Source organism: Mustela nigripes, chromosome X, assembly GCF_022355385.1.
Source record: "Mustela nigripes isolate SB6536 chromosome X, MUSNIG.SB6536, whole genome shotgun sequence".
Classification (NCBI taxonomy): domain Eukaryota; kingdom Metazoa; phylum Chordata; class Mammalia; order Carnivora; family Mustelidae; genus Mustela; species Mustela nigripes.
Genome location: NC_081575.1, coordinates 64,976,415 through 64,989,905, shown reverse-complemented (window position 1 = coordinate 64,989,905; position 13,491 = coordinate 64,976,415). Strand labels below are relative to the sequence as shown.

The following is a 13,491-nucleotide window of genomic DNA, read 5'->3' as shown; positions in this document are numbered from 1 at the left end:
AGATGGAAAGGAAAAGTGAATTGGGGGAAATCGGAGGGGGAGACGAACCATGAGAGACTGTGGACTCTGAGAAAGAAACTGAGGGTTTTGGAAGGGATGTGGGTGGGGAGATGGGTGAGCTTGGTGGTGGGTATTAAGGAGGGCATGTAGTACATGGAGCACTGAGTGTGATGCATAAACAATGAATCTTGGAACATTGAAAAAATAAAATAAAATAAAATAAAATAAAATAAAATAAAATAATAAATCTTTTTAAAAACTAAAAAAAAAAAAAAAGACCTCATGTATGGATACAATTTTATACCGCACACTCCATTTTAAAAAATGACTTTCAATACACTGGACTATGGTACTCCTATAGTTCTCCACAATGAACTGTATTTGAAAAGTCCATGAAATTGATCTCATTCTGATGAATGTCTGGTTAATTTTCTTTGAAGATTTTATTCTTTTATTTGATAGAGAGAGAGAGAGATCACAAGTAGGCAGAGAGGCAGGCACAGAGAGAGGGAGAAACCGGCTCCCCGCTGAGCGGAGAGCCCAATGCGGGGCTTGATCCCAGGACCAAGATCATGACCTGAGCAGAAGGCAGAGGCTTAACCCACCCAGGTGCCCCAATGCCTGGTTAACTTAAATCCAGATCTAAAACAGCTGTCAATGGGGATGCCTGGCAGGCTCTCAGTGGAGCAGATGACTCTTGATCATGAGGTTTTGAGTTCAAGCCTCACAATGGTGTAGAGATTACTTTAAAAAAAAAAAGATTTTTTTAAAAGCGGTTTTTTAAAGATTTTATTTATTTATTTGACACAGAGAGAGAAAGCACAAGTAAGCAGAGAGGCAGGCAGAGAGAGAGGGGGAAGCAGGCTCCCTGCTGAGCAGAGAGCCCAATGTGGGGCTCGATCCTAGGGCCTTGGGACCATGACCTGAGCCAAAGGCAGAGGCTTAATCCACTGAGCCACCTAGGCATCCCTAAGAAAAAGCTGTTAATGGCATTTCCTTCACAAAGCCTTCCCCTGATCCCTTGAGACCGAAATGACAGTTCTCATTGCCCCTACCGCCATTACACCTTCTTATATAGTTACCTGCATACTTACTTTAACTCTCCCAGTTAATGGAGTTAAATCTGGGAGGGCGGGAGGGCAAGGGTTAAATATTAATAATTTTTTACCACCCTCCCCCATCACAAGACCAAGTGTAGGGCTTTGGACATAAAAAGCATTCAGTAATATTTGTTAAATGGAAAAATGAACATATAAATGAAAGAATAATGGAAAGCAGTATGTTAGGTTCTCTGAGGGATAGAAAGTCAAGAACTTACATGTCTGTTTGACTAGCTTAGTGTTCATTCTGAATCAAGGGTGCTACCTATACTTTTCTCACTTATAAATTAATTCAGAAGGTAAAATTCTGATGCTGCCAGACAAAAATGGAGGCAGAAAGAGAAGACAATTTCCAAATAAGGAAAAATAACAAAGTCCAATTACTCTGTCATAACTAGAGATCCTATCCTCATCTAAAACTCTAACTTAACAGCACCTATTCCATTAAATGGCAGAACAAATCTTTGTGCAATGTGGAAGGCAGAGGAAAGTATAATTAAACATATTACCTTCACAGTTTCATAATTCAGCAGCGAGTCTATGGCAGCGTTACCTGCATCATTATCCGCTTTGTTCATTTCTATTCTAAATCTAGTTCTGTAAGACAAAGATGTGCATAGGCATGAAATTTTTATTATAATAGCATAGCTAATTTCTGAACCTTGACTGGCTCCTGGGAAATACTTTACCTCCACCGTGTAACAGCAACTGTGAATGCTGTGTATGCACCAAGAGTCCCGAGGGTTACCAATGCAAACTGGGCACCACATCTATAATACTGGAGAAGCCAAAAGAAGAATTTACAGTCATTGTTCTTGCCAAATAGTTTATAATCTACAACAGCAAATATCAGTCAAAAGATTTTAATAAAAACATGCTGATGGGAAGTTGTATAAATAAATGTGTTAGGAATCAAATACCTTAGAAAAGCTACCCTAGGTAGCAAGGGAAGAAAGCTAAACACTTGCCACATTGATACTACAGTCAAATGCTGATGAAAAATAACCCAATAAGCCTTAAGAGGAATAAAGAGTATATATACAGTTTAAATTATAAAATATGAAATTGCTTAGATTATAAATGGTGAACAATCGAGGTAATCTGAGCATACCAGTCCAAAGTCATACACAAATATCTCTGCCAAAACAATTACAAGCACTAATTAAACAACTGATGGATGTGTTGAACTGACCAGCTCTTTACAATAACAACATGATAAAGATTTTGGACAGTCTCTTGAAGCTTGTGGCAAATAATTAAATTAACTGCATAACTCCTCTCATACAATGGAATTTTGCTTTCAAACCATGAATATTCAATAGCACACCACCTTCAAATACTAAATAGCCACTAATGAGAATGTAAGATAAAAGCTTATTATGAAAAATGTCTTACCAAAATACCACTGACAAGAGTCACCTCAAACATGATGGGAAGGAGATTAAATACTAAAGCACTCAGGACAAAACTGATACCCCTTGTCCCTCTGTCAATAGCCTTTGATAAAGCTCCTGTCTGTCTACTCAGGTGGAAAGCCAGATCCAGGTTGTGCAGATGGAGAAAGACATTTCTGGCTATTCTTCGGATTGAATTTTGGGCCACCTTGCCAAATACTGCATTTCGAACTTCATTAAAAAAGGCAGCTCCAGCTCTTGATACACCATCTAACAATACATTCAAAAGAAAAAAAAACTGGGTTATATAAACGTTAGAATCATAGGTATAAAATGTTAAGTATATAGTAAGTAAGAAAGTGTTTATACAATAAATGAATACATCACAGAATACTTAAAGTAAAAGAAACCTAGAAAGAAAGCACCTAACCTAGTGACTACCAATCTTTCTACCACTATGGATCCCTTTCATTGTTATTTCCCTCTATAAATTCCAGATGTTGTAAGATTTTTTCCAACTAAACACTTTTAATAAAGAGACATCTATCTGGCCTTATTGTGGACAAATTCTAATCTACTTCAGTTCCCCCAAATAACAAATGATAAAATCGAGATCCTAAAAAATCAAGTGCCTTGACTAAAGCATGTCCCTATTCAAATCTCCTGAGTCTCACAAAGTGTCCTTCCTAATGCATGAGGGAACAAAGCAACATGTTCTGTTCTTTACAAATGGTAAATTTGTGTCATGGTTATTGAATATAATTCAAAAAGACATTAATGTATGCATATCATTATTTAGCTATTTCCCATTAAATAATTAACAACAGCAAGAAAATGACTAGAAAGAATTATTGAAAAGGTTATTTGATAGACTATCATTGTTATGATTTCAATGTCTTATTTCATGTTATTTTTTTCTAGAACTTGAAAAATTAGGCTGTTAGAGAATTTTTAGAAAGTATACCATAAAAAGAATTTTTAAAAACCACATTTCAAATATCTCACATAAAATGATAAACGTCCAAAATGCTAAATGTATTTGTGGTGAAAAGGTCATCTTCTCAAATATGATGAAACCCTCTTGAAGAAAGTCAACACCTGTAGACAGATCAAAGAATCACACATACAGCCAATCAGAACTGCCGTTGCCATGGTTGCAACTGTATTTGGTGCATCACTCAGGTTCAACATGTTTCCCGACATCTGGTTGAGGCTGTCTACAGCATATTTAAACATGAAGGGGACCACAATATTCATGGCCTAAAAATATAAAAGCAACAATTAACCATCATAAATAAATGTACTCTCTAAAAATAAAAATATTTACCTTAAGTTAGTATTTATGGGAATGTTTAGATATTAATCATTTATTAGTAATGAAATGATTTTCCCAGTTTAAAAAGATAAAATCTTTGGCAGTGGAGAGCTGTCATTTCAGAATTTCTACCTCACACTGACTGCCATGTTAATATTCATTTAAAAGCAACAAGCATTAGTCAAATGATCATGCCTCCATGAAATAATCCCTGATTATCTACTCAAAATGCTCTCTCCATTATCTGAAATTGCTACAGAGCTTATGACACTTAAGGCAAACTGTCTTATCATCATTTATGTAAATATTTTTCTTTCTTACTAGATCCTTGATGATCTGTATCATAATCCTACACTTGTTCTGTACTACTATGCTTTGTATTTAGTAGATATCCAATCAAATACATAAAATTATTTGTTCACCAAAATAACAGTAAAACTAAAATATTTAGTGAAAATGTATTTCAAAAGTAGATAAATTACAAGTATCTGTGGCTGACTGACTACTTGGGAAAAAACACAAAAATCGTAGATCTATTTGCCCCACAAAAAGATTCCTTTGGTCAGAGAGGAGGTGAAGGAAATGAAGAAGTACAAACTTTTGGTTTTAAGATAAGTGAGTCATGGAGACAAAAAGTATGGCATAAGAAACAGAGTCAATAACACTGTAATAATGTTGTATGGTGACTGCATTTTTGTGGTGAGCGCTGAGTAATGTACAGAATTGCTGGATCACTTTGCTGTATACCTGAAACTAATTTTGACATCATATGTCAACTATAACTCAGTAATAAAAATTTAAGAAGATTCCTTTGCTCCAATACTAAACAAAACTCACTATATACCAAAATAAGCTTTCAAAAACCAACCTATTTGTCTAAGAGAATACACCAGAAAATATGAAAATTATGGGTATACTGCTTTCATATATTCAAGGCACATTTCACATTTTCTGCAAGGTTATAGTATCAAAAACATCAACTATCACTTAAGAACAGAAAACTGATCAGAATGCCAAAGCTTTAAAGAAATTAAGTTCATGTATATCAATAACATATGAAAGCAATTCTTTTTTTAAATTTTTATTTATTTGAGAGAGAGAGATGGAGAAGCAGACTCCCTGCTGAGCAGGGCACCCAAAGTGATGCTCAATCCCAGGACCCTGAGATCATGACCTGAGTCAAAGGCAGCAGATTAACAGATTTAGCCACCCAGGTGCCCTGAAAGCAAGTCTGTAAGGCTTAACAAAAACAATGAAATCCCAGCTCTTGTTAATCCCATTATTATATCATTCATCTTTGTTAAACATAAAAAATATTGTCAACAAGCCTAAGTTTAGCTGACAGCTGACAGGAGCTATGTAAATCTTACCAATCAAGATTTCAAAGTAAAGTATACAAGTGTCCTAGCAACCAAGTAGGTTCAACAATACCATTAAAATATGCAGCAGATATTGGACCACGTTTAAGAATGTAACACTTCGGGAAAAATTGCTTAACATTTTTTCTAACTTCTAAAATATAATCTAATAGAATAGCAAGTTTGAAGTATGATAAATTTCTCAATTTTGATTTCTATATAATCATATAACCTCAAGCTCTTGCTTCTGCTTGAAATGGTCTGCCTGCCTGATTTATCTTTCTTCCTTTCCATTTTTTTAAAACCCACTCTGAATACCATTCCCATCATGATGCCTTCTCTGAAACCTGCAACCCATTTGACACTTTTCATTTGCAAACTCCTTTTTTTTCACAGTTTATATACCTCAGTATTTGTCCTTTTTACTATATATTTATCATTTGCTTTCCAGGTGCAATGTTCATGCATATACTGGCTTCTCAACCTCAGTTTATAAAACTTTTGTGGCAAAACAAACATTTTGTGAACAGCTATCAGAGACACGTATGGTACTAGGTATCTTTCACAAAGGTGAGAACTGAATGACATAATTCCATTCAATGGACAGCCCTGTAATTGAGGAAACTTAGGTTCCATGAGGTTTAATGACCTGTCTGATAAGCAGCAGAGCTAGGATTAAAATCCAAGACTAACTTGAAATTCAGAATTTTTTCTAGAATACCATTGCCATATTAGCAGCTCATAAAGCAAGGGATCATATTATTCTACTTCATTTGTACTCTAAAGTAGATGCTCTCAAATGTGTTATTGTAACCAGCATAAAGTATGACATAAATAATTTTTCAAAATTTGAGCAGATTCCAGTGTTTCTGTATAATAAGACCACATCCCCTCACTTGCATTCTAATACAATTTCCTGAGCAGGAGAAAAAGTGATAGCTATAGCTAGCACACAATTCTCATAACTTACAGCCCATTGTGTCTTTGTCGCAGCCAGAGTGAGTAGTGACTAAAAATAATGTATCATCAAGAAAGTTGTGTTATTTTACTTTCTTGGAAATGTGTTTGGGTCTGGTCAAATTTGGGACCATCCTTATAAATGTATAAAGAATGTAAATTATCATCTGCCCTGTATTTTAATTGACAGAAAAAAGGAAGTTAGCACATTTCTAAGAACATGTACTACCTCTAATATAACTACTGATTACTTCCAGTTTTCCCCCAAAAAAGTAATTTTAGAAAGGAAAGAAATTTTAAAATACCAAAGAAATAGAAAGGAGTATATTATGTGTAGATGTTTTTATTAGTATATGTATGTTGGCTGCAGTGGCCTTGTGGTACTTTGAGCATAGGGGGTGGCAAATATTGGTTTTACCTAATATTCTGTTTTCACAAGAACTACACTTAAGCCACCTCAGAGAAATGTGAATTAAAAAAAAAAAAAACCTTTTCTTCTGAAATAATTACAGACTCACAGGAAGTTGCAAAAGTAGTACAAAGAGACTCATAACCCTTCACTCAGTGTCTCCTAATGATGACATCTTATATAGCTGTAGTTGAATATCAAGACCAAAAATGTACACTGGCACATTACTATTAACCAGACTACAGACTAATTTAATTTTTATCATACTTAAATATGTATTCATGTATGTGTGTGGTTTCTATGTATTGCCTATATGGTCCTATGCCATTTTATACCATCTTTAGATCCATGTAACCATCACCACAGTCAAGATACAGAACTACTCCATCACAACAAGAAATCTCTTATGCTACCTCTTTATAATCACTCCCATCCCACCTTGCCCCATACCTAAATCCCTGTCCTCTGGCAACCACTAATCTGTGCTTTAACTCTATAGTTTAGTCATTTTGAGAATTTTATATTATATATATATATATATATATATATATATAAAATATGGAATCATATAGTTCATAATCTTTTGAGACTGACCTTTTTCTTCACTCAGGGTTCATCAAGGATGATGCATGTATCAACAGCTTATTTTTAAAGATTTATTTATTTGAGAGAGGGAAAAAGTATGCACATGTACGGAGGGGAGGGACAGAGGGAGAGAGAGAGTCTTTAGCAGACTCTGTGCCAAGCATGGAGCAATGACCCTCATATCATGACCTAAGCTGAAACCAAGAGTCTGATGTTTAACCAGCTGTATCACGCAGGTACCCCTCAATAGCTCATTTTTTATAGCTAAGTACTATTCCACAGATGCACCAAGTTTATTCATCCCTAAATGACATTTTGGTTGTTTGTAGTTTTGGACTATCAATAAAAAGATGCTGTAGAAACTTTCATACAGGTGGTCATAAGTTTTCATTTCTCTGGGATAAATTCCCATGGGTAATTTAAAAATCATATGGTAAGTCTATACTGAACTTTTTAGGAAACTGCCATACTCTTTCTGAGTGGCTATACCATTTTATATTCCCACCACCAGTAAAGTATGAGTGATCCAATTCCTCAGCATCCTCACCAACATTTGATATCATTACTATTTTTTTTATTTTGAAGCCAATTTTTTAAGCAGGCTCCACAATGGGGAGCCTGAATCATGTCCCTGAGTCCAAGACCTGAGCTGAGATCTAGAGTCAGATGCTCAACAGACTAAGCCACCTGGCATCCTTTTATTTTGAAACTATTTTAGTAAGTGTATAGTGATATCTTGTAGTTTAAATTTGGGTTTCCCTAACAGCAATGATGTTTTCATATTTCATATTCTTTTCATATTCTGATTTTCCACCCATATATCCTCTTTAGTTAAATATCTGTTCGTGTGTTTTGCAAATGTTGTAACTAGACTGGTTTTTTGCTTTTGTTGTTTTATATTGAGTTTAAGAGTTCTCTCTATATTTTCTAGATATAGAGGCCTTCATTGGGTCTGTAATTCGCAAATATTTTCTAATGGTGTGTAGCTTGTCTTTTATCCTGTTGAGGAGCCTAAACTCCTACCCCATCTAGCAGCCATGAGGAGTCCCTTGCTTTAGGAGTCAATGGAGACCAAGGTGAGAACCTAGACTTTTAACCCCACCTGAAGTAATGAGGCAGCAGCCCATCCCCACTGGAACAGTATCATAGGATGTCTGCTAAACAAAAGATTTTTTTTTTTAAAGATTTTATTTATTTATTTGACAGAGAGAAATCACAAGTAGATGGAGAGGCAGGCAGAGAGAGAGAGAGAGAGAGGGAAGCAGGCTCCCTACCGAGCAGAGAGCCCGATGCGGGACTCAATCCCAGGACCCTGAGATCATGACCTGAGCTGAAGGCAGCGGCTTAACCCACTGAGCCACCCAGGCGCCCCAACAAAAGATTTTTTAAAAAGCCAGAGTCTCATACCATAATACTCAAAATATCCAAAGTTCCAATAAAAAGTCACTCAGTATACCAAGGACTACTAAGACATCAACTTGAAATAAAAGAATACAATCAACACACACAAATGTTAGAAATACCTGATGAGGTTTTCAGAACAAAAGTGCTTCAAGGAGCATTTATGAACATGTTTCAAACAACAAAAAATACAATGTCTCAGCAGATAAAGAGGACATAAAGAACCAAACGAAAAATCCAGAACCAAAAAAATATAATGACTGATTAAAAAAAAATCTGAATGTATGGGCTCTATGAAGAATGGAGAGGACAAAGGAAAGAAATCAGTCAACTTGAAAACAGAACAATAAAATTTATTGAATATGAACAACAGAGAGAAAACACTAAAAAGGGGGGAGAGGGCACAAGACTCTGGGATCTATGGGACTATAAAATAAAGATCTATCACTCCTCTTTAGAGTCTCAGAAGATAAGAAGAGAAAATCTGAGGCTGGAAAGAGTATTTCAATAAATAATGACTAAAAATTCCCTAAATCTGGCAAAAGACATAAACTTACAGATTCAAGAAGATAAGTAACCCCCGATTAGGGAAAACCCAAAAAAATTCACATAAAGACACATTATAATTAGCATTCCAAAAGCTAAAGACAAATTTAAAAATCTTAAAAGCAGCCAGATAGAAACAATACATTATGTATAAGGGGAAAACAATTTAAAGAAACCAGATTTCCAGGGAGGCCAGCAGGAAGTGGCACAGTTTTCAAGTGGTAAAAGTAATGAACTGTCAATTTAGAATCCTGTAATCAGCAAAATTAGCCTTCAGAAATGAAAGGAATATCAAGACCCTTTCAGGTTAAGGAAAACTAAAAATTAGTCACTAGCAGACCTCCTCTAAAAGAACTTCTAAAGGAAACTCTTCATACACATGGGAAATGGTAGCAGATGGAAACGTGGAACGTCAGAAATGAAGGAAAAACAACAGAAATAGTAAATATCTGTGCAAATATAGTAGCCTATTCTCTTAAGTTCTTTAAAATATGTTTGATGGACAAAACCAAAAGTTAAATCATTGACTGATGGAGTTTTCACTGTATACAGATGTAATAGACAAGATAACCTATAAATATAAATGGGAAGGTAAAGGGACTTAAAGAGTAGTAATACTTTTACATTTCACTTGACATGGTAAAATACTGATTCTAAGGAAGCTATGAGAAGTTCAGTATCAATATTGTAATTCCTAGAGCAACTACAAAAAAATTATAGGAGTACATAGATTAAAAGGCACAATAGATAAAGTAAAATGGGATAGTAAAACATGCTTAAATAACACAAAAGATGAAAGGAAAGATGAAATGGAGTAATGAAAGATGAAACTGGCACAAAACAAATAATAAAATGGTAGGCCAAACTCCAAATTTCTCAATAATTATAAATATAATGATCAACAAATTATAACCAATATAAGCAAATAATTATTAATATATCAATATAGTAATGAACCAACATTTTAAAAAACTACAATACCCCAGTGCCTGGGTGGCTCAGTCAGTTAAGCATCTGCCCTCAGTTCAGGTCATGATCCTAGGATCCTGAGACTGAGTTCCACATCAGGCTCCCTGCTCAGGGGGGAGTCTGCTGCTTCCTCTCCCTCTGCCCCTCCCCCTGTTCGTACTCTCTCACTTTCAAATAAATAAATAAAATCTTTTAAAAAATTAAAATAACCCTCCACCAAAGAAATCTTGAAGTACAAACCTAACCCACGATTTCTCAACCTTCAGCACTACATTCTGTCTTAGATAATTCTTTCTTATGAGAAGAGACATTCTGTACATTTTAGGATGTTTAGCAGTGTCCTTAATGTCTACCTACTATACGCTAGTGGCACCCTCATCCCCAACTGCAACCATCAAAAATGTCTCCAGATAGTGCCAAATGTCCCCTGAAAGGCAAAGTCACCCCTGGTTGGAAACCAATGGTCTAATCAAACATGTTCAGTGTCTATATGATAAAGCTACAAGTGCAGATGAAATAAACAAGACCTAAGTAAGTGAAGAGATATTCTATGTTCACTGACTGGAACACTCAATGTAGCAGGGATGTCAATTCTCCCAGTTGCTCTAGAGATTTAATAAAAATCCATTTAAAAATCCTATATGGCTTCTTTGTAGCTATAGACAAGATCATTCTAAAATTAATGGACAAAGAAACTAGAACAGTCAAAAAAATTTTAAAAAGAAAAACTTTGAAAGAATCAAATTATCTATCTCAATAAAGTCAAGGTGGTGTGGATGAATGGACAGACAGACACATATAGATCAACAGACAAGAACGAAGTCCAGAAAAAGATACACACACACACACACACACACACACGTAGAGAGAATAATGGCTCCCTAAAATCTCCATGTGCTAAGGTACTAATCTCCAGAACCTGGGAAGATGATACCTTACATAGCAAAACAAACTTTGCACGTGATTAAACTAAAGAATATGAGCTGGGAAGAGTATTGTGAATTACCTAGGTGGGCCAAGTGTAATCAAAAGGGTTCTTATAAATCTTATAATAAGAGGGAGGTGGGAGGGGATCCAAAGTCAAGACAAAAGACATGACTATAGAGGACATAAGTTAGAGTCAGAGAGAATGAAGATGCTGCAGGCTTTAAAATGGAGGGGGGGCAGCCACAAGTCAAGGCATGCCAATAGAAAAGGCAAGGAAATGGGTTTTTCCCCCAAGAGCCTCTAGAGGGAACACAGCCCTGACAAATGCTTTTATTCTGACCCAGGAGACCTAATTTTGGACTTCTGAACTTTACAAAATAATATATATGTGTGGTTTTAAGCTATCAAGTGTGAAAAGTTTTTACAACAGCAATAGGATACAAAGGAAATTCAAATAGGAGAGTATAGTGTTTATGTTAAGAACAAATGGACAAAACAATGAACCTCCAACTACACTGGATACAGTAATTAACTCAAAATGGAGCATAAACATAAATGTAAAAGATGAATATATAACTTTTAGAAGAAAACTCAGGAGAAAATCATAATGACCTTGAGTTAGGCAAAAAGTTCTTAGACATAATAACTAAAACATAATCCATAAAGGAAAAAAATAATAAACTGGAACCCATCAAAATTAAAAACTCTTGTTCTATATAAAACACTATTAAGGGAATTTTTTAAAAAGCTACAGATGGGAGAAAATTTTTGCAAATTACATATCTGAGAAAGGTCTCATATCCAGAATGTATAAATAACTCACTGAATAGTAAAAACAAAAGCCTAACTAAAAATGGACAAAACTTGAACAGACACTTCACCAAAGTGCATAGGTGGCTGGCAACTAAGCATATGCAAGGATATTCAATATAGTTAGCCATTAGGAAAACATATATTGAAACCACGAGACATCACTAAATGCTTGACAATATCATGTGTTGGCAAAGAAGTAAAGCAACTGGAACTCTCATCACTGCTGTTAGGAAGACAAAAATAACCATTCTGTAAAACAGTCCAGTGGTTTCTTATAGAGTTAAAATTACACCAACCATAACCTAGAAATTCCCCTCTTAGATATTTATCCTAGAGAAATGAAAACTCAGGTTCATACAAACACCCATATGTAAGTGCTTACAGTCACTCTAGTTATAATTGCCAAAAGGTGGAAAGAAACCAAATGTCTACCAGTAGGTAAATAGAGTACATCCATACTACAGCACCTCAGCAATAAAAAGAAAAATGAACTATTGATAGACTTAATGAATTGGATGAATGACAAAGACATTATGTTGTGTGAGAAGAGCCAGCTCAAACAATTATATACTGCATGATTCTATTTATATGGTATTCTCAAAATGACAAAATTATAATGATAGAAGGCAAATCAGTAGTATCCAGCAGGTAGGGGTCTGAAGAGGATATATCCACAAAGGGGTTACACAATAGTAGCACATTTTTGTATCCTGACTATGGCAGTGATTACATGAATATATTCATGTATTAAAAATCATAAGAGTACACTTTACTGCATGTATATTAAAAGCAAAATTTAAAAAATAAAGCCAGTGTCTCAGGCCACACCAGACTTGGCTTCCTAGAGGCTGGAGAGGTCTAAAAATAAGGCTAGATGTTGATGTATTTCAATCAAAAATGACTCAGTATGGAATTTAATCCCACTGTTGTTTTCTAAAAATTAAGAAACTGTTTTCACTGGATTATAATCATGGGACAGAAGTTATGTTTCATCTATAACTGCAATGTGCCCATTAATTTAAGCACAAGAGAAATAAAAGGACTTACTACACAATTTTTTTTCTTTCCTAGATCAAAAGTTTATATCACATATATAAATAATCTAAATTCTTGAATTTTTAGGACTGGTATATAATTAAGGAATTGAATCTGTTTAACTTTAACTTGGAAATGCACAGCTTGGGACATTAAATTATATAATGGAATTAAGGAAAAAGTACAATCACCATCAAGGACAACCAAAAGTATGCTGTATCTATATGATGCCAAATTTACTGGTCCATATGATCAGTTTGCTGAGGTTCTCAAATTCTAGATTTTAAAGTGACTTTTCCCTTCTTGGTCATGAAAGTATTGTCTAAGTCATCTGAAGAACGCAATTCTTCCAGACCCTTTTAATACCTAAATTTCTCAAAAATTAATCCCTTTCACAGCAGTCTCTGATAATTAAGGACTCTATAACTAGTGCGGCCAAGAAGGGCCCAATATACATGAAGAGGTAAAAGAGAATTTTGTTTGTTCATCTCTCGAGTCTCAAAAAGATCAGAAGAAGAGAAAGAACATAATGGACAAGAGCACTAAAGGGAGATATTATTAGCAAGGCAAAACAAGAAGAAAAGAAAAGTAGACAATATATTCAATCTGTAAATACTATTCCTTCCAGAAAAGAGAGACAGAAGGAAAATTTTTGAACTCATTGTAGGAGGCCAACACTACA

At 35.0% G+C, this 13,491-nt stretch overlaps 1 protein-coding gene across 2 annotated transcripts in view; it reads right to left on the bottom strand.

Moving 5' to 3' along the window:
- Positions 1-13,491, bottom strand: part of ABCB7 (ATP binding cassette subfamily B member 7) — a 157,435-nt gene that overhangs the window by 38,265 nt on the left and 105,679 nt on the right. For both annotated transcript variants that reach the window (XM_059386333.1, XM_059386334.1), the window contains 4 exons: positions 3,622-3,754; positions 2,496-2,764; positions 1,790-1,878; positions 1,610-1,697 (listed from right to left, as the gene is read on the bottom strand). In XM_059386333.1, coding sequence (XP_059242316.1) covers positions 1,610-1,697; positions 1,790-1,878; positions 2,496-2,764; positions 3,622-3,754 — 579 coding nt within the window. The remainder of the gene's footprint in view (positions 1-1,609; positions 1,698-1,789; positions 1,879-2,495; positions 2,765-3,621; positions 3,755-13,491) is intronic.